Source organism: Stegastes partitus, unplaced genomic scaffold, assembly GCF_000690725.1.
Source record: "Stegastes partitus isolate 25-593 unplaced genomic scaffold, Stegastes_partitus-1.0.2 Scaffold114, whole genome shotgun sequence".
NCBI classification, from domain to species: Eukaryota; Metazoa; Chordata; class Actinopteri; family Pomacentridae; genus Stegastes; species Stegastes partitus.
Genome location: NW_007577845.1, coordinates 677,657 through 703,057, shown reverse-complemented (window position 1 = coordinate 703,057; position 25,401 = coordinate 677,657). Strand labels below are relative to the sequence as shown.

Genomic DNA, 25,401 nt, shown 5'->3' with positions numbered 1-25,401 from the left:
TGTAGACATATAGAGGTAATAAATAAAAATACTGTATGTAGAAATACAGAGAAAGTAAAAAATAAAATGTAGAAATACAGGAATAATAAATGAAAGTATATAGAAAGATATAGATTATTTTTTATTTTTTTAAATGTAGAACTACAGGAATAATAAATGAAAATATGTAGAAATATGGCAGAAATACAGAGATATTAAATAAGAAATGTAGAAGAAATACTGAAAACATAAATGTTGATAAATAAATAAAATATGCAGACATGTGTGGTTCAAATAATATAAAAATACAGCCTCAAAACTAAACAGCTGATGCATGAAAAAATAGAAATAATAATAATAAATATTTTTTTATTAAATAATTATTAACTATTTGTAATTAATTATTGTTATTAATTATTATTTGCTTATATCTGTTTATTCATACATTTATTTATTTATTTATGTTTTTATTTTATTTACTTTTTTTTTTTTTTTACATAAATCATTTTTAGTTCTCCAAAAACAAACAAACAAAAAAAAACATTATTTTTAAAGTACTTTACAACTAAGCTGACTTTGTTGCTCACTTTTTTCTTTTTCTTTTTTTTTAAATTTAAGACCAGAACCGGACCCGGACAGACCCACCTTGGACCGGTCCTCCGCGGTGGAGCCAAGCGACGCCAGAGTCATCACGCCGGGCCAGTAGGCGCCGAACCCTCCGGACAGCCCGAACACGACCGCCGCCCCGAACATCACCTCCAGCGGGAGCCGGAAGACGAGCAGCAGCAGCAGCGCGATCCTGGACAGCAGGTAGCCGCTCAGAGGCACCGCCAGCGCGGCTCTCCTCCAGCCGCGGTCGCTGAGCCGCGCCAGCAGCAGCGCCGGCAGGATGGGGACGAAGCGGATGATGAGGTTGTAGGTCATGTAGAAGTCGGTGAAGGCTTTCTGCTGGCTCTCCTCCCGGGACCGGTCCGGGTAGCTGGCGTTGGCGCCCCGGTCCTTGACCACCATGGACAGCGCGGTGTCGAACAAGGAGCTGCCCAGCTGCTCCAGCACGATCAGCGGCTCCACCTGCCGGAGAACCACCGAGGCGGAGTGGAGGAGGGTCGGCAGCGCCATGAGGAGACGTCCCGTCAGAGTGAGACTGGACCGGAGGGAGGTGAGGAGCTGCAGGTGGGTCTGGACCTGCTCGGTATCGGTGTAAATAACTGAGCCCGGGTTAAAGCAGGCCGAGCTGCCACTCCCACTTCCTCCTCCTCCCACTGCCACAGCGAGGCGTGGGCTCAGAGCGGGACTTTCACATTTACACCATCATCAGGCTTCACTTTTATTTATTTAAATCCTAAACAAACCACCTCCTCATTACTTTAACACGAATAAAACCTCTGAGCTGGGATGTGAAACAGAAAGTAGAACTGCTGCGGTTAGAAATCAGCCCAAACCACATCTTTATTATTTATATGTGTGAACAGTGAACACTTGTTGACTTTCTGGGTTCAGTTTAAAGCCATGAGCCCCACACAGGTCAGCTGATCCACCTGAGCTGGTGTTCAGCTTCATTTCTGTTATACTTTAAATTAAATTATTTGTATTTTGTCTGTAAAATGAGAAAAGTCTGACTGCTGCTGTCTGTAGCTCAGCAGACAGAAGTGTGATTCTTACTGAAGCCTGGTTTCAGTTCTGACAGTTAATACCAGCAGTATAAGACAACACCTGTACTGAGCTGTAAATAAAGTTAACAGGTGTCTAAGTCTAACCATCCTCCTGTAACGTATCAGACACAATCTAAACGATAACGAGGCCTAAATGGAAACCACAGCAGTGTCTCCAGAGTTATAACAGATGGAGCTCTGAGCAGGAAGATGATCCACTGAGGTGAAGGATTCCTGGTTTAACACCTAAAAGCTCATCTTTGTGTATTAAAGCTACGTATTTACGTTTGTTTTTAATGACAACAATCCCGTCCTGCCTTCAGACAGCTGACATGTGACTCCACACCACTGCTTTCTCCACACATCTGGCCTTGATCGCTGCAGCTGGAGCACACCAGCTCACCTCCTCCTCAAACACAGTGAAACTCCTCTGCAAGTTGTAATATTAAAGTCATTCACTGTCGTTGATACGCTGCAGTTTCATGGTGGAAATAACAACAATAATAATAATAATAATACATGTTTTATTTTGCACTTTTTAAGAAACTCACTTCACACAAAAAAAGTTCAGCTGCAGTATTAACTGCTCATCTTGCTCTTGATGTCTTTAAGCATAAAAATCAACAAACAAACAAGATAAAAAAAAAACAAACAGATTTTACCATGACATGAAATATTCAACAGGTGTTCCTGATATTAGAGAAGCTGCAACAAGTTTTGGTTCACCTAACGAGAGCGACTATATTTATTTTATTGTCTGATTTTTGAGGAAATATGTTGCTAGAGATGGTTTAAGAGAGAAAAAGTAACTGTGCTGACAAACTGTGGAGCTGATTACAGTTCAGTGTTTGATCTTCATTTATTTTTGCATCTTGATTGAGGTGCTGCAGGTGGATCAGTGGTTAGCACCGTTGCCTCACAGCTAGAAGGTCGCCGGTGAGGATCTTTCTGTGTGGAGTCTCCATGTTCTCCCCGTGCAGCGTGGGTTCTCTCCGGGTTCTCTGGCTTCCTCCCACAGTCCAGAAACATGCTGAGGTTAATTGGTGATTGTAAATTGTCCGTAGGTGTGAATGTGAGTGTGCTTGGTTGTCTGTCTCTAAGTGTAGCCCTGTGATAGACTGGTTACCTGTCCAGGTGAACCTGCCTTCACCCTGAGTCAGCTGGGATAGGCTCCGCCCCCCATGACCCTGGTGAGGATGAAGGTGTAGAGATGATGGATGGATGTTGCGAGTTTCTGCTGCCTGTCAGATGAAGGTGAATCTTTTACACTAAGCTGCTCTGAAATGAAAACCTTATGGACACAAACACAAACCACCAGTTGTGTTTTGATAGCTTTAAAAATGAAGCACTCAGAAACCCCCCACATGTACAGGTTTTGTTTTTAATGAGAAAATATTCATAATATGTATAGTAGGTGTATAACTGTGAGCCGTACATGTGCTATAAAATAACAGAGTATGAGCATACAAGTGGTTAACATAGGAACAGAGGTTATACTGTTTATCAGAAGGCTCGGGCGCCACAAAAACAAGCTACCAGCATTTAAAATGATAAATAAAATCATCTCTGCACCATGAATTCAAACATCAAAAGCATAATAATTATAATAAATCACACAATTCAACAACTCCTCTGCATGACTGTTGTTTCAGAAAAGGGTGTGTTTCAGGAGAACTCTGAATGGTTTGGGGGCTTCGCTTTTTGTCCCCTCTGGAGCAGAAAAATGAGTGACGAAGCCTTCAGGTGTGATGGATAAGGTTCACGGATGCTCAGCAGGCATCCACAATAAGCCACAGTACAACTACCACCATCTGTGTGTCAGAACAAGGCCAGCGGCGTCATCCTGACAGGACAACAAGTGCTTTAATACAATCCTACCGTCCAGAAGTGAACCTCCTTCTTGTTCCTGTTTGTGAAGCCGACCGATTCGTCCGTTCACTCTTTAATTAATCTCACATCAGCGACACTGTACCTCGAATCAAACACAAAAACAATCCAGTCTCCTAAAATGGGACGTCAGTCTGTTAAATACTTTTTGTTTTTTAATTTATATATATTACTAAATGTGTATAAAAAACAAGAACAAGGAGGATTCTCTGGAACCAACGTGTGGGTTTTTAGTGTCGGGGAACAGAAACACGACGGAGGCACGAGTCCTTGGTTCTCACTTGTGGTCGAGGCCGGTACTGGTACCGTAACCTGTCCCGGACAAACAGAGCAGAGCCGGTACCGTGAAGGGTTCTCGTGTGTCCTGCTGTTCGTTATATGTTGTGCAAATTGACCTCATTAGTGTATCAGGCGTTGAGCTGAGGGTTGGACTGTTGGGAGCAGACGAAGGGACGAGTGCCTTTGCTGAAGGACACTTGGACAGGACACACGAGCAGACGTTCTGATCCAAACTCTGACCTTTGGTTTACAGGAATTTCTTTCCTCCTAACATCCCAATACAAAAAAAGAAGAATCTCACAGGCTTGGATAAAGGAGCTCATGAAGACAATCGTTCTGCTACGTCTGAAGTGGTTCAGAGCTGCTGCTGCTTCAGCCGCTTTGACACGTTTCTACTTGTGACTGTGCTTCAGCGTGTTTTCTGTTTTAGTCGTGAAGCTTAATCTCGTTTTCTGCACCCGAACAGGCCACGGCATCATTTCAGGAAAAAAAAAAACAATCACATCATCTTGCAAAAATGAAAACTCACAAAACATTTAGTAAAAAACATCGACTGCTGAGCCTGTAAGTCACCACCAGAGGATGAACAGCATCCTCTGACGGTCAGCCTCCTTCCTCTGGCTGCTCGCTGTGTGCTTGTCTCAGGCTAGAAAAGGAGTGTAAATCCATGCACACCATCTTCTTAAATAGACTGAAGAGCTTCTCCCTAAATAACAACATCCTGTTTTGGTATAACAACGTTTTTATAAAAAGCTTTTTTTTACATTTTTTTTTCTTTACTATTTTTCATCAAACTTTATCCTCAGCTAGCAAAGTATAGTAGCTACACGGCAGATCTTCATACATCAAATACACAGCCCTACCTCGGTATAATACATGGAACGACTGCTTACATCAGAAAGCAACAAAGCCACGGCGCAGACGGAGGTGATGTGTGGGATATAAAAGCCCTGACCCAGCCCTTTAATTAACTCACACGCTGGCTGGAACGGCGCAAACGTGACCAGCAGTTAGTTCCTCTCTCTGTTTGCACGGTAGCGGACGAAAACAAGTCGCTGGAGAGCAGTGATTATAGACAAACTGTGCGGCTGCTTATGTTCTCTAAGGTCTACTGAAACTGCAGTGATACAGGATAGGAGAGGATAGAATACATCGTACAACAACTACTGACGGTCGAAGGCAAAGTTAGTTCTGCAAATTTCCTCGATTCAAAGGATGCTGACCCTCGAGTCGGCACTTAAGATTTAATACGGATGCTTGAAAGGAATGCAAAAGCTTCCACCGACATGCTCTGTTATATCTGCACTGCACCGGGGTAAACGCTGCTCCGGCTGGGGGGGAAGCGTTTCGGTTCAGCTCCTGGAAATCGTTTCTGCAGCATCATCACATCCAGGAAACAACAGAACAGAACCGGTGTGTGTTAGTGTGTGTTTTGGCCGCTCTCCGTCTCCTTTCTGTCAGTCTGAAGTCTTCTTTATGCCACGTTTTGCACCTGCTTGCCTTTTGCATCTTGTTGGTAGTTCAAAGCTTCCTCACACATTCTGAGGATGACCTACCAGCACACACCCACCACCCACCACCACCCAGTCCCAGGCAGCCCAGACGTCAGGAATAAAACTGCAGATAGGTGAAGAGTCCTATGAATACTTCATTCAGCGTCTACCAGCTACTTAAAACATTTTATCCCAAACAAACTTCGCTCTCAAACCACCGTCAAACTCTTCCAAAGTGTCTCTCGCTTCCCTCGTCTCTGAACTCACCTCCACACTTCAGGTATCTCTCTCATGTATGAACGTACTGTTACACCTTCAGGTCCCAAAGCCGGATGCGTCTCTTCGATGAGCCCCGTTGGTTCAAGCCAGCGGCTCGTGTGAGCATCAGGATACTATTAGTGAAATAAATACTGTTTTCCTTCTGTCCTTCCTCCTCCTGTTTCCATTTCTCCTTCAGTCTCTTCCTCCTCCTCCTCCTCCTCCTCATGCTTAACTGTCTCTGTAAGGAGGGCTGCTTACTCCTCCTCCTCCTCCTCTTCCTCCTCCTCTTCTTCCTCTTCTTCCTCCTCCTCTCCGTCCTCGTTGGCGTAGATACCGGCTTCCCACTTCAGCGCCATGTCGCTTTTCCTCCTGGTTACGCGAGTGGCCTCCAGAACCTGACGAGCACAGAGCAGCCGGTCAGATGACAGCGTAGCGGCTATGAAACATGCTTCTATCGAGGTTTAGAGGAACACAGTCACAACAAACACGGTGGCTTCAGTAACGGCATGCAGTGGACGTCAAACACTGGAGGAGCGTCTACAGGCGTTAACGTGTACCGGTCCATAGACCACCAGGATGAGGCGCACCAGCAGTGTTTGACCAGAACAACACGTTACTCCATTTCAGGGAAGGTTTCATGCTGCAGCATCATATTCAACAACTCCTATCGCTGTTTCTCTCACATGCCCAGATACACAATCACACACCTACAAACACACAAACACATCTTTGACTCCTGTGTGGTCAGAAAACCAGGGAGCTGAAGCAGGGAGTGAGGATGAGCCGTCTTCTAGACCTGATCGCAGTAATGATCATGATAGAAAATGAGAGCTAATAAATGATTTTCTCAAAGCTGAGCTCAGTTATATGGTTGGAAGTAGAAGCTATCTAGCTACCTGCGTGATAGCACATACACCTGAAAAGCAGATTTTCTAGTCAAATACCACATCTTATAACACTTTAATACGTCCTTTAATGAAGAAATGTGAACATTAGATAGTTCCATGTATCTGTTTGGTTAAAAACATCCTTACCACAGGTTAATTACTCTATAATTGTACATCTACTGAGTGTAGAAACTGCTCTTTGTGTTTGACACAGCATCATACAGAACGCAGGTGTGCATGAGTGGGTCACAGGTCACACCAAATCCACGGACAAGCACATGCAGCAGCAACACCACAGAACAGAACAAGGCAGTGAGGCCACAAGCAGACCTGGGATCAGATATAGAACGTTTGTAGTTATCCTTCACAAAAATAAATAAAGACCCAGTTTAGGGTTTATTTACACGAAAACATCCCGATTAATGTCTGGATGACTGACATTCATCTATGTGTTGTACATTTAATGGACATTAAGAAAACAGAAATCTTCCTTTTCTGACTCAGCTGTCGTTGCGTTCTGTCCACATGATGCCCACGAGTGTTATTTAAAACACAGTTCATACTCTTTGGCTGCAGTTTTAGGTCACTGAAAATAAAGCTTTTGGAAAACTCCTTTCAGGCTGGAGGCGTCTCAGTGGTTAGCATCGTTAGCGCCTCACAGCTAGAAGGTCGCCGGTTGGCGTCCCGGTGAGGACACCCGGGATCTTCCTGCGTGGAGTCTCCATGTTCTCCCCGTGCAGCGTGGGTTCTCTCCGGGTTCTTCGGCTTCCTCCCACAGTCCACAAACATGTTGAGGTTAATTGGTGATTGTAAATTGTCCGTAGGTGTGAATATGAGTGTGCTTGGTTGTCTGTCTCTAAGTGTAGCCCTGTGATAGACTGGTTACCTGTCCAGGTGAACCTGCCTTCACCCTGAGTCAGCTGGGATAGGCTCCGCCCCCCATGACCCTAGTGAGGATTAAGGTGTAGAGATGATGGATGGATGGAAGCTGTGTTTGCAGTGTTTACATGTACAACAGTTATTTAGTGTTAGTGTCTCCTTTTGTGATGTTGTGCAGAGGTGGATGTGTCTGAATAGTGCTGGTGCTAACGGTAAAAGGTAAACTTACTCTTCCACTATATCACCCTCTTTCCTTCAGCCTCCATTGTTGGTGACCAGTAGTAGCTTTTTTCATTCTTCTATTGACCAACATGGCTTCAGAGTTCAGGCAGCTCTGAACAAAATAGTAGAAATCCTGTTTTAAAAAACACCCGTGAACATGTGGACTGTGTCTGGAACCAACCAGCGCTGTAATCTTTCTGATCAGAGTAATCGGTTCCTTCTGTTCGATGTGATACTCGCATACTGTGCTGTGCAAAGGTTTTAGGATGTTTAGATTCTTATCCATCGCACACTTTAAACAGAGGAGGCATCTTATTGGTTAGAAATTCCCTCTGCAGCATGATGACGTCCCCAAAGGTCACAATGTACAGCTGTGTGCAAGTGTCGCTGTTTTAAAGGCCAAGAAAAGGCTCCTAACAACACATTGTTCAACAGATTTCTGCTTCGTACACTTTGCAGGAAGTTAATTGAGAAACTATTCTTGGCATCATGTTTAACATCCTTCTCACTTTATCTTTAGTGCCTAATACTTTTGCACAGTACTCTATAAAAAGGAAGCTTAATACTGGCAGCGTGCGTCCGTAATAATCCACTTTTTCTAACAGTTCTCTGTACAATCTGACCCAGGTCTGTCAGCACAGGCAGTACACGGAGTGAACAGGTTCAGGGTGCAGCAGCTACCTCAGTGGTTACCTCGTTAGCCAGTAACAAGCGGGCGTACTGACCGACCAATAGGAGAGAAGCAACAGTACACCAAGTCAGCACATGTGATGTCATCATGGGTAAACAACGACAAAGTCAGCAACAACATCAGCGGCTAACAAAACCTCCACTGCAGGATGATGTGTTCAAGATAAACCCTGGTACATATCTGGAAATATGGGTGATTTTTGTTTTTTATGTTTATAATCTGTTAGTGGTTGTGATCTAATGTTGCCTTGACGTGTGTCGTCTGTTCTGTGTGAATGTTCAGTCGTGTGTATGAAACTTATTTATATGAATTAAAAGTGAAAGTGGAGCTGTTGTTTTCTGGTGACAATCTGTGACGGTTATTTTCTTGTATTTCAATAATTCAATCCGTCAAAGCTGAATAAAGTCTTTCAATAGAAATCTGAATAAGGAGAAGTGTGGCATTAAAAGACGTATTCAGATTCACAGGATGACATCAGAACAAAACTCCCCGATGCCTCTGACTTAGTTTCAGTTTGTTTTTTGGCTCGGACGGGGAATTTCCCGTCTGGTGCTGTACAGTATTAGCTCATACCGACACATCGTGGACGGAGGAATTCAGCCACACCAACATGACCACATTCCAGTTGACCACAAGAGCAGGAGAAGCATGTAGTGTGTGATAAACTGCAGTTAACTCTGGGATACTTTCACTTACTGAGATCGCTTCTGAAAACATTTACATGTCTAGTAAAGCTAACGAAAAAATGGGAGGAGTGTTTAAATGACAGCAACAATGAGAAGTAATACAAACTGTTGACACCCTTAAAATAATAATAAAATCTCCTCCTTTATCTTCTCTATGCTGAAGTACTTACACTGTTGTCCTCCAGCTTCTCCCTCCTCTTCACTTTGTGAGTTTCATAGTCTTCCATAAGCGTCTGCATGAAGTTTTTGGGTCGTGAACCTCCAGAGTCCTCGCTGCCGGCGTCGGACAGGGCGCCCTCTGATGGTGAGGGGGAGACGGGCGGCGCTGGGCGAACTTTCTCAATCTTTCCTGCAAACCACAGAAACAACAACATTAGTGGCTTTCTAAAGCAATGTTTAACTTCCTGTGTCCTGCTAGTTTGCATTCATGATCACTGTTCAACGGACGGAAGCCTCGGCCGGTTATTAAATAAGAATAAGATGCAGAAAACCGACACTTGTTCTCTTGTGACAAATGAAGGCATCCACAACGAGGTCAGTCTATTATTTGACTATCTCGCTTTTAAAACTAATCTGTGTCACGGCTGACATACACGGCAGCATCACGTCTCCACTGGATTCTGGTAAAAAGTCATAAAAACAGCTTAACAAGCTGCAGTTTTTATGAGGAAAAACTACTCATACTGCCAATATTAAGAGAAAAAAATAGAAATAAAGCGCTGTAGCTGCCCCTGATGAACATTAAATGTAAAGATAAATTCTTCATGCTTTGCAGTTACAGAGACGATTAGATATGATTTAAATCCTGGCACTTTGATGACCTTACAGGAGATGAAACCTGAACTTCAACATGTCAAATACAATAAGATGTTCATGTAGTTAATCAGTGGGGCTTAGTTTACATGTTAGCACGCTCATTAGCTGAAGAACATCTGAGGCCAACAGGAGCGTACACAGGTGTTTGTATCAGAGGACCAGCCAGTCGCTCAGTGGTCACTAACCTGGTGCTGTCCGTGCTGTCAGCGTCAGTCGGGTCGGCAGGCTGTTGCTCTTCATCTTATCTGCCGGGGAAATGGTGCTTTGCCGCATCCCTGTCCTCACAGGTCCATGACTACTGTTGGAGGCGTTGCCGGACCGGACAGCGATGACCGGCAGCGTCTCCCTCTGCTTCTTCAGCTCTTCCTCCCTCTGCTGAGCTGCTCGGATCTCCTCCTCAATCATGGACAAGGTTCCCTGCTTCTTGGAGCGCAGGCGGAACGGGCCGCTGGCCGCCTCCACCTCAGGGCCTCGGGCTGCTGCCGCTGTGCTACGCAGCTCCGCTGCCTCCGAGTATTTGCTGAAGTAGCTGAATTCTGGTTTCTCTGGGCTTGGAGGAGAAGGGGGACGGTAGACTGGGGTTGGCCTGGAGACGGGAGCTGCTGAGGCAGGAGCTGGAGCCGGAGCCGGGGCTGAAGAGGCGAGAGCTCTGGTGTAAGAGGACTGGATCTTGATTCTGGGGCCTCCGTTTTTGGGTCTCTGCGGTGGCGAGATAGGCTGAGATGGAGGAGGAGACGGCGTCTGGAGATGTGGTGGTTGGACTGGACTGGAGGACTGCTGCTGAGCCTGTGATTCTGATTCCGGCTTCTCTTGGGAAAAAACTGTGACCGCTGGCTGCCTGTCTGGCTGTGGGGACGGGTTGGATGGTGCAGGACTGGAGGACACAGGGGACTGGAAGCTTGGAGCTCCACCAGAAGACACAGGAGAGGAAGAAACTGGCACTGGGCTACTTGTAGAGGCAGAGGATGGAGACACAGGGGCGCTCAGCTGTGAGGAGTTGAAGTCAGACGGCTGCCAGTCGCCTCCATTCTGAGCTGCTAGAGCATTCTGGATGGCATTCTGGACAAGAACCCCGGCGTGGTACTCCAGCTCATCTTCTGTTGGACTGCCGCTGGTCCGCCCGTTGACTGGAGTGGTGGGCTGGGGGGTAGGCGGTGACACTGGGGTGAGTGGCAGCGGGGTGGGGGGTAGCGAAGCCCCACTGTCTGAGATGTTATCCAAGCTAAACACAGTCGTGTCCTGAGAGCGGACAGAGAGCTCGTCCAATCCTGAGTCAGACTCTTCTGGGTGAAAGGCTGGATGGAAGTGACCCTTTGCCTCCTCCTCCCCGGGCAGGATTGTCATTACAGCACGTGCACATGTAAACTCTCCTGCGATGCCTTCGTCAGACCAGGTCACGTGAGTCTCTCCGGTTTCTGCAACAATGTCACTGCTCACCTGGCCGCCCCTGGTTGCGGGTTTGGAGAAGGGTTTGGCGGAGTACAGGTGAGGAGCTACGTCCTTCCTGGTAGACCCTCCTTGCAGAAACTGCTTCCTGGCAGACGAGAAGTCGATTTGCTCCTCCACAATGTCGTCCTTCCTGTTTAGCTCTGAGTCAAAGGTCATCATGGCAGGAGGACCTGACATCTGGGGCTGCAAGACAGATTAGAGGACAGAATACAAAGAAGGACGTTAGAAGAAAAGAAAGGAGCGAAGTCAAAGGACAAATTAGAGCTCAACAAATCCAACAGTGATAGATTGATAGATCATCCACTTCTGGCACACCTTCCTTCATTCACAGGATGTAATCAGGTGCTGTGTTTGTCTGTTACCTGTGTGCATGCATAGGAATAGCTCTGTTTCTGCTGTTTTCTCTCCTGGTATTTCTTGAGAGACTCGAGCTGCTCTGCATCCAGCTGCTCCTCCAAAGGCACCTTGAATTAATGAACCAAACAAATAAGCAATCAGTGAATTTGTCAGGAAGGCAAGAGAGCTTGAATAGAAAACAGAGTCTGAATCAGAGCCTACCTCCTGGGGAGGGTTCCACCAGCGCTGTGCGATCCCGGGGTTCTTCTTCACCGCCTGGTCTTTGATCAGCTCCTGACGCTCACGCTCCAACTCCTGAACCTGACAGAACAAACAAACCAGGAGGAGAAGAGAATGCACAAACAGCATTCCCAATAAACTTTTATTAGCATTGTCTTCCCATGATGTGTTGATTTACAAACAGGAAAACAGTTCTCTGCATATTTAGAGTCTGAAGTCACTTTGCCAGGTCCAGTCTGAGGCCTGCTGATGGGTGACATGGATCCATAAAACTGAGGAAGTAACTAACAACAGCTTTCCATGCTCTCACCACCAGCGGTACTGCTCTTTAGCACGATGTGTACTCTAAAGTACGATCAAGAACACAGTGATTAAGAATAAATGTTATATTTCAGAACCACAAACGTCCCTTATCTCTGATTAAATGTGACCTTTTGGGCATCGCTGTCCCATCATGTGCTTCACGCGTGACTCACGGTTACCACACACTTTCAATTTCAAAACCCCTTTTATTTCATCTTTGTTATGTTGTAATGGCATCACAGACAGTGGTTTTGGTCATAACTCGTATACGTCTGTAGATTAAAGTCGCAATAGACGAGTGTTATGAAATGATTGCACAACGCAAAAAGAAAAACAGCACCATCAGCATCCAGACTGTTCCCCCTGAGCCTCACTTTCACTATGCAACTCCACCGCCGGGTTTAAACTCTCCAGGGAAAATTAAGGTCCGATTCACATTTAAAAGAACAACTGCATGAACTGCTGAAACTTTACCTGGACAAAGAAAAAGAGCCTCGTCTCAGGAGGCAAAGAAGGCAAAGAGGGAGAGTCATAGAAACTGAGGCACAACAAGAGGCTGGACTTTGTTTTCAGCTGTGAGGAAAACAGAAATCTATCTGGTTTTTTGGCCGGAATTGTTTTTGGAGTTAAACTGTGTGAATAAAAATGAGCACACGTTTCAGACATCAGTACTATAATTCACTTTGTCAGAATGTGTTTCATACAGTTTAGACCTTAACAAACAGTCAAAGGCACTGTCTGACTTATAGAAACTGATTTATGAAAAGTACACCTAACCTAAATAAATGTAGTTATGTGTTATGTTTATTTGGTAGGACTAGTATTGTATCTGCACTCCAGGGCCGTCCGCAGAGCTAAAACAAAACAAAACAACAAGCCGCGGTGTTTTGCGTTCGTGTATCTGTTCCATCTGACCCGTGATCTAAGAGCCTCGTACCTCCTCGGTGGGTCGTCTCCTCGTCACCCGGACCTGCTGCTCCTCTCCGGGCGAGAACAGTTTCGCTGGACGTTTTTCTTCCTGAAACGCTCGCAGCTCAAACTTGGCCTTGCTGCGCCCCGACTCGTCTCCCTGCACGTGGCCGTTGGTCCTCGCTGCAGCCTCCTCCTGGTGGAGGAACGTGGTTTGTCTCTGTCCCTGGACGACGATCGACTGGTGGTTGGCGGGGGAGGAGGCCGACACGCAGACGGAGGGAGAGTTTCCGTCGATGCTGATCGGTTTGATGTATTCTGACGGAGAGGAGTTTCCGTTGGTGGGTGTGTCTGAGGCTGCGTCCAACACCTGGTCCAGGTAGCGGATCTCCTGTGGATGCAGTAGACGAGGAAATTGTTGTAATGTCTTCAGATATGAATCATAATATTAACGATCATTTATCACAGTCAATGACAACAATTAAATGAATTTAACAGCGAATAGCTACGTGCATGCAGCTGGACAGCTGGAGGATGGACACTTCTGTTTGTTTTGTGATCAGATTGTTGAATGGAACAGAAAATTAATGCTGCAGATATAAAGAAATGTGACCTAAGAAATCAACACAAATTAAAACCATCCACAGCAACATCAGCTACACCTGATCAAAATAAAAATATCACCTGTCAAAGCTTGTGTTGTTGGTACCTGCTCAGTTCCAGGTAGTAAAACAGGCACAGAAAATGTACTGTGAGTGTTGTTCAGAGGACTTTCATACCTGCACCACCTCGCTGTCAGAAGACTCCACTCTCACACCAACTGCATTGTGGGCTCGGTTACTGGGGCTGCTGAGGCAGCCATGTTGGATCTGCTGGCTCTCCAGTTCCATGGCCGCGGGCCTGTCAGTGATGACGCTGACTGATTCCTGGAAACTGACGCTCTTCAGGGCTCGCTCTCTTGGTACTGTGTCACTGACATCCTCGGCTGCCCGCCATGATTTCTGTGTCAACAAACAAGCAGCATATGTTTCAGAGGATGTGCAGGGAGCAGCTGTCTAGTGACCAATGTATTAACCAGAATGTAGGCTCAGAGGGAGAACTGAAAGGCCTTTATCACTTAATTCACTCATGACTCCTCTTAACCTCTTTAAGAAAACACACACACGTCACATATGAACCTGTCTGTCTGCATTGCAGTAGTCCAGCATGTGCACAATCTGCAGCAGAGTGCTGTGACTGGTTCCCACCACTGGGGGGAGCCAAATTCCACGTTGCTGTTTTATTGTGAACCACAACTACAACAAACCTCCCCACTACTCAAAGCTATTCTGTCTTTCTCCAGAGACCTTCACAGCTCTGAAAATCTGTATGCTGAACCCCTGGTGTCTGAGTAATACCAACAATAACGGCAGTAAACTGGACTCTACAACCAGCGCTGCTTCCAGGAGACCACACAGTAAAAAACTCATCTCTCACTCTGGTACAACATCAATGCATTCAAACCTGTTGTGAATATTTTGTACATTTAAAGCCTCACATTTCCCCACTGTGAGAAGAATAAAGCTTTTATATTTCATGGAGAGACATTCTGAAAGAAGAGCAGGAAGTAGGGAGACAGTTTTAGCGTTTGCAGCCGAGTGGCAAAATGTTATTTTACAGTACGTGACTTTTCTTGGTTGAAGAATTGAGCTTGATGGTCCCACCTGGCATCATCTGGCACATTAATGTACCTTCTGCACAAAACTCACTATAAGACCTACAGCTTGAAAGATTCTCCAACACCTTTCAGTGGAACAGATTCACATAAGTGCTGTGAATTAAGCACCTCATTAACACATCATCATTAGCTGTCAGGACAGGAAGGAATTTGTCTTCCAACCCTGAACGTTGCTACTCAGCTGGTGACAGGACTGGATGCAGGTGCATCTGTAGCTGCTGGACAATGTTTTAAATGGAATCAGATCTGTAACACACTGAATATATCACAAACAAACAGAGGTGACCTCAGCTCATAAATGTGAGACACTTCTGTCCAGTGATATAATCACAACACTGATGAATAGCAGTTAACACAATACCGTTATTATGTCATCACTGAAAAGCATGCTGCACTTCTATGAAGGATAATCACCAGTTTATGAAACACTGTGATGCTACCTTCATCATCAGGCTATTTGCGGACTACACTTTGTGACGCAAACTCTTTATAGCATCCTTTAACCTTCATATCATTGTGGCTATCACTTCACCGTGTGACAAGGTGATCTATCGGGGAGGACATGTGCAGTCATTGGCATGCAGGACCTGTGACCTTCTGGGTTAGAGAATCATCCATCCCACACATTCCAGACCTCCTTTTAGTGTGCAGCCTCATTTACACGCTCCTGTCTTTATTGACCTTTCTCTTTGTCTGCGTATGAAGCGCTAACAAACGGCTTCCTTATTTACTGCCTTGTACACATCACACCTCTGTCTTAAGGATGCATTTACTTCAACGAGGAGCTGTTGACCTTCGTGTTCGTAACACGAGCGAGTGCGTGTGGAGGTTTAATGAGGACCACTTCAGTGAAACGGTCCAGTGTTCAGCTGAGGCTCACACAGCCGTGAGGAGGAAGCCTTTTGTCTTTGGCTCGCTCCTACACTAAAGCTACCAGACCTTCATCTTCTAACTATCTACATGAGGGGATTCTGTAGAATCATCTGGAGTTATTATCACTTCCTCCTCCTGATGCGCTCCTCCCTCTTTTCCCTCCCTTTCGATTACTTCATCGTCCTCCCCTCTTTCCCAGAATTCCCTCTTCTTCTTCTTCTTCCTCGCTGCGTGTTTGCGTCTTTTCCTTCCTCTCTTGCTTCCTCTCTCCTCTCTGGGACTTTTTCAGAAACAGTGGCGGGTGAAGTCACATGGAGGATTACAACAGAAAGCTTTTCTCTTTCATAATGAAGCAATAATTTCCTTCACACTCCCCTCTCCTCCTTGCTCGTCTCTTCGTTAGTGCTTCCTCCTCCTGAAATACTTTCTGACCCATCGGGCCTGGTCACATGCAAATTTATGACTTGATGACTTGACTGTCTTGTGAGGCAAAATGTGATCTTTGTTGTAAATATTTATCTGAGTAAGCACAGTGTCTTAAAGGAGCATTTCAAACCTACTGATGTACACATCCATTCCAATTTGAAAAACAGTTTTAAATCGAATATAAATTAGTTCTTCCAAGTTTCTCTGTTTGTTCTTCTATCATAAGAAAGTATTGCACTGAAAGCTAAATAACAACAACTATAAAGAATAAGAGATGCAAATATAAAAAGATAAATAAATAAACTATACCAACAAACAACAACAACATCAGCTGATAAGACCAGTCAAGAACCTCCAGCTATGCTTTCGATTCTGTCATTCTGTGTTTAGCGCTAAATGCTACCGTAGTCACAGCAATGCTAATGCTAAGCAGCGTTAACGTTAACGATGATCAACAGCTCAGCCTTGCGCGCTAACACATGAAAAACACAAACCTCAATCCAGAGCGAGTGCATTGTTTTTGCAGGTATTTCATCACAAACCGTTATTTAAAACTGTTACGATTCAACCTCTGAAGAAATCTGTACATTTGTTTTTATAGATCCATCCAAAAGTTGTTGAGAAATTTCCCTCAAAAACACACAAATGTTGATCTCATGGTGGTGCCAGAGGAAGAAGGAAGAGCAGGAGAGGACCCAAGTCAAGTCTGTATAGTAACCTATCTAATAGCTGCTGAGATCAGGGCAACCAAAGAAATATTTAAATGACTGAAATCTTCCCTGTTCTTCAATTAACTGATTGGTCATGGGGATAAAAAAAGAATTCTGCATATAATCACTAGACGAGCTAAACTGGTCATTATCCCTGCGTGCCTTGCTCGCCTAAATGAACTATAAATAAAAAGTTAGTATTTGCAGCAGATTGAATCACTTCCACCTCGTAGCTTCACACTGACAGAACAGATTTGAAGCAGACCGTGTTTCTATAATCTCTGAAAACAGACATCAGCTGGTGACTGCAGCACAAGAACAAATAACCTACTGGTTTTAGGTGATCTGCTGTGCTGGTTGTTGATTTGTGATATGAAAGCTGCAACGGTTACACTCACACTGAGGACATTCTGGTGTCACTTAGTTTGGTTCTGACTCCAGGTACATGGTAGTGGAGTTAACCAGTAATAGAGTAATCTCTGTTTGGTTGTTTAAAGTTATTAAGACACACGGGTGCTCACAGTCTGTTCCTCCTGCTGCTAAAAATACTGGATTAATCTTGGAAGGCTTTTAGTTTGGTGCTCTCCTCCTTACCAAATTAACACCAGCGACTGTCAGACAGATGAGAGTTTGGTTGGGGGAGAGGATATCGACCGGTCCACCTACAGACAGCAGCCCCGGATGAGATACTGAGACCAAAGCGGTGGACCGACAGACTGACCACCATCAGCCTCCATAGAGCCATTAGAGGAGCTGATAAAACACCACATCAACCAGCAGCATCTCTCATCTAGACAGTCATGTTATTAATATTAACCACAGGCATCAGGTTTTAATTTAAGGGAATTCTTTCTTAAACCACACTATTGATTGAGCCACATAACAGAATGTATTCTTTCCTCCTGTTGCCTCCACCTCTGGTTTCTTTGCTTCTTCTCACACTCTGCCCTTCAACAAGTCCATGTGTTTACTTAACTACGTTAGTGAGCATGTGAGGACCAGGTGTCGCATCTATTTTCACCCACATGAAGTCTTCTGTCTACTGATGTGACCCACTGCATATACTAGACATGTATGTGTGTGTGTGTCTGTGTGTGTGTGAGCGTGTAGAAGTGTGTGTGCAGCAGGCCGGACAGTACAGAGGGGGAGGATATCCTGTTACTGCCTCAGGAAAACAGTACTACAGTGCAGGAATGTCTCATATGCAACGCTATTCTACCACAGACACACATGCACAAAGGGTGTGTGTGTGTGTGTGTGTGTGTGGCTGTAGCTGTGCAGCGGTGCGTGCAAGCACTAGTGTGTTCTTTCAAGTGTGTAGCAGGTGTGCATTCGTGTGTGTGTGTGTGACTCTCATTGAGGTGAACTGACATTCCAGGCATAGCTAGCTGTCCTCAAGGCTTGGACTCTAATACTTGTGATGAGGGAGGCTGTACACCCTGGTTGTCTGGCTAAAGCAGCAAAGTGTGTGTGTGTGTGTGTGTGTGTAAGTGTGAAAAGAAACCACGTAAGTATGAAAAAGGGAAACATGGTCCATGATGTGTTTACTGCCCCTAGAATAGCAGTTAGGGCGACAGAAGCATTTAAATATAGATAACTGGCCATGCAGGACGGCATGAATGTGAAGTGTAACGCTAACAGTCTCAGCGTCATGATGTGTTGGCAGTGTGTGTGTGTGTGTGTGTGTGTGTTCTGAGTTTTCCCAAAAAAGGAGAAAAGGGTTGAAGAAAATTACACGCTGAAGAATTCCCTCTAATTTCCGGAGTTCTGTTAGGATTTGAACTTAGGTTTTGTATAAATAGTTTGGTTAACAAAGTCAGAGCAGAGTTTGCATGAACTTATGTTTGGAACAGGATTAATAATGTAATCAGGTTCAGAGTCGACTGAGGCTGACATGCACAGGAGCTGTCCTCCTTTACAGATCAGTCCCTAACCCTCCAGGTTTACATCGGAGTGTTGTGGTTAATTAAAAATGTGTGGGAACGAACGTCATCTACAGCAAGTACGTTAACACGACCGTGAGTCTGTGAGTCAGCGCTATCACAGCCTTATGTTCCAGCTAAACGCTGTCTCATTCTCTGCCTGTTGCCATCCATCACATCTGGAAACGCTTACGCTCCGACTGCGTGCACACAAAAACAGAATCACAAACACACACATGCACAAACAGCACGTCTGAGCAGCTCAGCTGCTCGCCGCTGAGACGCTGCAGCGGGGGGTTTGGACGCTGGAACACACTCACCAGTACCAGAATACACCCAAATACTTCCTGACTGGAAATCGAACCACAATCTTGGTGCCTCATAGGCTGTATCTGTCGGCTTCCCTCCACCTCCCACACAAACACATTTTCCGTGACTTTAATATCACGTCATAGTCCGCTCTGAGAGCAGCCAGAACACATGGCGAGTATAAAATGAAAGTCTGAAGCTGTACACACACACACACACTGAGCTCCTGTGTAGCCCAGTGCAGTCAGTGTTCCCGGCTCTGTTTCCTGGCTGAATATGATCCTGTATAGTAACAGGAGCTGCTGCTGCTGCTTCAGCCTGGTGTTCTCGTATCCAGACAGCCTGGATTATGAAGCCAGGCCAAACTGTGCCGTCCGCTGCTGATTCATGATTTCAATCAAGACGGTTTGGGAAATACTAAACAACAGTAATAGCACATCATTAACATACTAAACGAGGGGTTTAATTGGCTCTGGGTCGGGGATGTCAGGAGGCAGACAGGTGGGCTGAGTGAGGAGGTAACAGCTGGGACGGACCTCAGGCCAAAGCAGAGGAACCAGCTGGCCAGAGATCGTGTCGTAACATCTGGACGCCGACAGTATTTCAACTTTGACATCGATATTTAATCTCAAAAAAATCTGTCTGGGTGTGAGTCTTTGGATTGGTTTCCTCCTGACACTTCCTCGTTTTCTGCTACAGGACTCGAGTTCACGTCGGTCCACTCCGGAGGATGTTTTATAGGATTTTAGCTCTCACAGCGTATTTAGTAGAAACTATTAAAGACAAACGTATAAAAGCCTTTAAATCTGATCTGCTTCATCTGTCCTCTGCTATTTCTTCTCTTTTTTTACACAAAATCAGACATAATCTATCTAAAAGTACCAGAAACTAAACTAAACCCTCCAACAAACTCCATAAACAGACTCACTACTCACCTGATGCTCTCAAGATACCAGCAGACTCATCTATTTCAGAGATATCTGTAGATCCATGGCCTCGCGGACAAAAACAAGCCTCCTTCCGTTCTGTAATATGACAATAATTTCTACTATTCGTGTGTCTTCCTTTCACAAACTTTTTCCTATTTCGCTCTGTTCACTTGAGTCCAGCCCTGGTCCGTCCTGTTCCAGATAGTGGGAGTGCCGGACTTTTCCCTGGCCAAGCCTTTTCCTCCTCTTCTTCTCCTCCTTTTCCTCCCCTCCCCGTCTCTTTCCTCTCCTCCACAAAGCCTCTCCTTTCTCAGTAACATTCCTGCCGGCTGCACGGTAAGCCGTGATGTCATGAGCTAAGAGTGTGCATGTTTCTCCAGATGCCCTCGTGCACAAAGAGCCCCTCTGTGCGAGCCCTCATACACTCACAGGGGCAGGCCAAAAACATCCACCCTGCGCCTCCTCCCTTCCTGGAGAGGACCGAGCCCTCTCTTTCAGCGCCGCATGCTCCTCGTTCACTTTCCCTTTAACCTGCGGCTCCTGCAGAAAGCCGAGGAGACGGGGAGGAGGAGAGGCGATGATGAAGAGCTGATGACTAAAGAAGTGGGAGGGCGGCGATAACGGGATGACGGTACTTTCTTCTGGTATGGGACTCAGTGTCTGACTTACTGCTCGTGTTCAACTTTTAATAAAGAGTAAACAGAACACAATCCGCTGCCTCGTCCCGTCTCAGAGCTTCAGAGCCTCAGTGTTTCATTACTGCTGCTTTTAGAGGATAATTCATGTTGTATCAGAGGCACCTTGTTGGAGATAAATCTGCACAGAGAAACCGTCCCAATCAGACTTAAAAGGCAAACCCCAACATAAACTATATGAGCCACAACCCCCTCGCAGAAACCAAACCTTTACGTCTGAGGGTCACTCCGAGGTTACTGGTGTGTCTCTTGGTGTTGGGTCACAGGATCAGCCTCCAAGAAACCAGAGCTGACCCGGGTCACGGTTCACTTTCTCTGCTCACCAACACGACATCAACTGAAGTGGAAACACTTTCCTCAAATTCACAAATAACGATATCGTGTCAGCGGCTGTCCGACGACACAGAACGCTGCATCAGGAAGCTTCTCAGCCTTCAGGACCGTAAAGACTCAAAAGCCAGAAGAGAAAGTGATCAAACAGCTTTGTGGCAGCGTTTTGACAGAATGATGTATTACCTCTTCTCTGGGTATTATATTTGCTCTAATTAGCTCCTTTCTTCCTCTCCGCTGTGAAAACTTGACCTTGTTTCGATGAACCACATGTTGTACGGATGGAGGGACTCTGTCTGGCCACAGAAGACACAATCACCGCTCTTGTCTTCTTTAAATGTCATTGTGCAAAAAAAGAAAAAAAGAAAATGGAACACGCTTCAAAGGAAAGGACAGATTTATGGGCAACAAAACAAACCATCTGTCTTTTAAGTTTAGGTTTATTTTTAATCGTATTAAAATCTAGTGGAAGTGAGGAGAGCATATGGAGAACAGCAGGGTGGTCCACAGGTCGGAGAGGTTATCCTAATCTGAGGGAGAGGAAGCTCTGAAAAAGCCCGTGTGTGCCCGTTAGCAGCTGGGTGTCCGGCCGGAGCGTGACGAGCAGTAACTGGTGCTGATAATGAGTTCGACTACAACGCAAAACAATAAAACACTAAATGCTGGAAAGTGTTGTGATACTCTAGCGCGCCTGTTTGAAATGACAAATCGCAAGTTCTTGGTGAGTTCCCAGGCTGGAAATAACTCTGAGCCATATGATGAAGAGAAATCGGTCAGAGAAAATTGGGACAGTAACCCAATTACTGCGTATGCACCGGGGAGCTCAGTCCCAGGACGGGTTGTAAACGCACAAAGAGAGCCGGGATGGTCATCGCTGTCTGCCAGGGAGGAGCTCATTACTGCAAGTCCAGTCCTGTTATGGACAAACTGTGAAAGATGAAAAGATAAAGAGAGATTTGCAGCCTGAAGAAGACAGCGGGAGTGAGTTTGTATGTTGAATACATGCAACTGGGTCGACACTATCGAGTGAAAAAAGACTGGAGCCTCGGGCAACTGTACGTCATGTAAGCTGATCATAATTGATCAGAAGCACAGCAAATGACACACTTAACCATCGCAGCGTGTCGATAAGACACAAACTCTTCCCCCCACAACACACAGACGACACATTCAGGCTATCACGCTAGTGTTTGTATGCACTGTAGGAAACCAAGGTGAAAAATAAATCAGGATGTAAATCCACTAAATGAGTAATCAGCTCACAGCCTGAGTGGCTCCAGGGTGTACAGTTTGTGTCTCCATCTGTGTGTGAGCATCAGTTTAAATCTGTGGTTTTGCATAATTTATTGGGCGTGTTTCAAGTTAGGCTGCAGCTAAAACTTTTATTCACTGTTGATTACTTTCTCCATTAGTTGTTTGGTTTATAAAACGTCAGAAAATGTTGATCGATGATTCCTGAAGCCCAAGATGGCGTCCTCAAACCCTAACCCTAATCCTACAACCATGAAAGAGTCTGTTTACTGTCATAGAGGAGGAAAATAGAACACATTTTAAACTTGGAATCAGAGGATTTCTACTCTCGATAAAATACTAAAAATGAATGATCAAAATAGTTGACAACTAACAGATGAATGGATTAACTGCAGCAGCTCCAGGTTAAGCCTCACTAATGATGCTTCATCTGATGCATTCTGGACTGAAGCTGGATGTTCAGTGAGACAAAACGTGAAGAATCTCTAGACCAGTGGTTCTCAAACTGGGGGTCGGGACCCCCATGGGGGTCCCAAGATAGTTTCAGGGGGGTCGCCAGATCATGGTTAAAAAAAACCCAAAAAAACCCTACATTTATCAAATAACTCTGTATTAGGGCTGTCAACATTAAAAGTGTATACTTCTCCCCACTCCTTTTTTGAACTTGTTAATATTATGACTTAATTATGCAATATTAATATTCTTTTTTGTTCTTTTTAAATGCTTTTCTTTTGTTTTTATATATTTTTTTCCCTTTCATTTGTTCAAAATAAATTTCATCTATTCATTCATTTAAAAGAAAATGAACATGTTAATGTAAAGAGATTAATCTGTGGAATTAACAAATTCATTTTTAACGCATTCATGCATGAACAACAAAGTTATTACTCATGAGATATTAAAAATTCAAACTGGGGGTCAAGAACACAAACTTATGTTATGTTGGGGGTCGTGGCACAAAAAGTTTGAGAACCACTGCTCTAGACAAATTAATCCAACTATTTATAATGCCAGCATCTAAACATGATGCCACTCCAAGTGTGAGATATTCAAAACATTAGTACAAATAACTGAGTTCTCTGCAAACAACAACAACAACAACAACAACAACAACAAGTCTGTATTTTGCCATCATGAGATAAAAACTCTTTGTGTACATTATGAACAAAGAGCTGAGTGGAAATCAAAGGAAATGATCCTGCATTGGGGTAGAAATGGTTTCTTCTACTGCGATAAAATAAAGGTTTTAAAGGAAGCATTCAATAAAATAAGGAATGATCCTCCACTGGCTCAGTCTGTTTCCCAATTTGTTTAAAAACTATTTCAGTGGATGTTTAGGAAACGTTGGATATTTCCAGAACAGGATGCCAGCGTTTATAATGAAGTCTGGGCTGAGTGTCAATCATCTATTGTACAGTCTGATTGATGCAGCGTCTGTCTCAAGTATATTTAAATATGTGTGACTATAAAAACCTTACAGAAGCAGAACTTATCAGAGCGGTGCTGTCAGTTACTAAATATGCTAACGGCTAAGATCCACTTCACGCCTTCACACTGAGCTCTTCTAACAACAATCCTGCTGGATGATAAAGATGCTGACGACAAAATAAAGGATGGGTGGTGGAAACTTAAAGCTCCGACTCAAAGATGCTGCAAAGAAAAGGAAGCGACTGATTGGATAAAAGCCTATCACGGCTCGCAGGTCATCTAAACAGGAAACCAGGAAGTTGTGCTAACTTGTGTCCGTGGAAATGGCCCTCAACAAAGGAAATACAACCGAAAAAACTAGAGGCCACCTGCACAAAAACACACACAGACAATGAGCACCAGCAGCCTGCTGTGAAGCTCACTGAGGTCAGCGTTAAAAATAAACAACCGACAGGTACCATTAAAAACTGGAAAGTATAAACAGCTGAAAACTAGCATGTTAGCTTTGTAGCCCATAAACGTGGCTCTAATGGAGGGCTAGTGGCTTTGAAACAACATCCACAAACCCAAAGACTTCTGGGAGTTCACAGCCAACGTTCATGCCACTGTGTATCTCCACCCAGTGACACACACACACACACACACACACACACACACACACACACAGGAGCAGTGACAGCTCACTGCAACACTCCAAAAGAATAATAATGAAGGCGATTCTCAACCTACCCGCTGCCAGAGAGCTCGGAACAACAACCAGACTGGAATCATGTTAGGACCCCTTTCCACCGGTTTAAGCGTTACGGAGGAATGTGCAGCATGTCTGGACTCATGGCAACTTTTTGTGTCCCCTTCGAAGCCTCTCATGACACCAGTCACACACAGGGCCCAGACCCCCTAAGACCCCTTCATGCAACCACAACAAAGGGCCCGACTGGAGCTCCGCTGAGGTTCTCCAGGCTGAATACTAATGCTGCTCTCCACACACACACACACAGAGACACACTCGCTTGCATGCTCACAAATGAGGACCCTTAAGCAGAAAGGTCTGCAGTCAGAGAGTGTGACCAGTTGTGTACACAAGCTCTCCAAACGCAGGATGAACACTCGCAGCACAAGAACAGGACGAACTAAAGAAAGCACCGTCCAGCAGCAGCATCCATTACTGCTAGCGTCTTGGAGTAAAGGCACCGAGTGTGTTGCTGTAGCGCAGATCTGTGTGTGTGCAATAATATTTCATCTTGTGAAAGCAAAACAGAGTGTACTGTGCTGGGCCGGCTGCCCGGTGAAACGGGGCACTGTGTGTATATTATGTGACAGTTAATGTACAGTGAGTCCGTCGCTGGAGTGAAATAAGCTCCATTAAAGAACCCTCTGCAAAGTACAGGACATCCCGATGGCCCACAGACTACAACACCAGCTAGTCTCTAACAGCTTTAGCACAAGCTGGTCGGAGAATATATCAAGTGTGTGAACAAGGAGAAGGTAACTGCTGAAAACAATGCACTTAAAGAAGTCTAGAGTATTTCAACCTGGCATATTTCCCACTAATGTGACTGTTATGGCTCAAAGGCTAATGCTACGCTAACACATTTTCTTGTTAGATTACAGTAAATACTATGTTATAACTGTAATTTGCTTAAAACTGTTTTAACTGTATAATTGATTACAGTAGTCTACAGTAGAATATGAGGCTTACTACTCTAAAAAGACTTTCAAATAATACATAGCATTCATATTGTGCTGCCACGGTAATAAACATTAGCTATAGTTGCCTGAAATGGACATTTTCTTCTCTTGAAATGTATAAACTGTGATTTGGAGACATGTGCCATAAATAAC

The 25,401-nt window shown here is 44.8% G+C and overlaps 2 protein-coding genes across 2 annotated transcripts in view; both read right to left on the bottom strand.

Moving 5' to 3' along the window:
- Positions 1-1,253, bottom strand: part of slc46a2 (solute carrier family 46 member 2) — a 35,794-nt gene extending 34,541 nt beyond the window's left edge. The window contains exon 1 of the mRNA XM_008278060.1: positions 625-1,253. Within this exon, the coding sequence (XP_008276282.1) occupies positions 625-1,098 (474 nt within the window). The 5' untranslated portion in view covers positions 1,099-1,253. The remainder of the gene's footprint in view (positions 1-624) is intronic.
- Positions 1,254-2,992: 1,739 nt separating this feature from the next.
- Positions 2,993-25,401, bottom strand: part of palm2akap2 (PALM2 and AKAP2 fusion) — an 80,043-nt gene continuing 57,634 nt past the window's right edge. The window contains exons 8-14 of the mRNA XM_008278070.1: positions 13,749-13,970; positions 12,998-13,360; positions 11,740-11,838; positions 11,544-11,645; positions 9,918-11,364; positions 9,087-9,265; positions 2,993-5,946 (exon numbers count right to left, since the gene is read on the bottom strand). Coding sequence (XP_008276292.1) covers positions 5,806-5,946; positions 9,087-9,265; positions 9,918-11,364; positions 11,544-11,645; positions 11,740-11,838; positions 12,998-13,360; positions 13,749-13,970 — 2,553 coding nt within the window. The 3' untranslated portion in view covers positions 2,993-5,805. The remainder of the gene's footprint in view (positions 5,947-9,086; positions 9,266-9,917; positions 11,365-11,543; positions 11,646-11,739; positions 11,839-12,997; positions 13,361-13,748; positions 13,971-25,401) is intronic.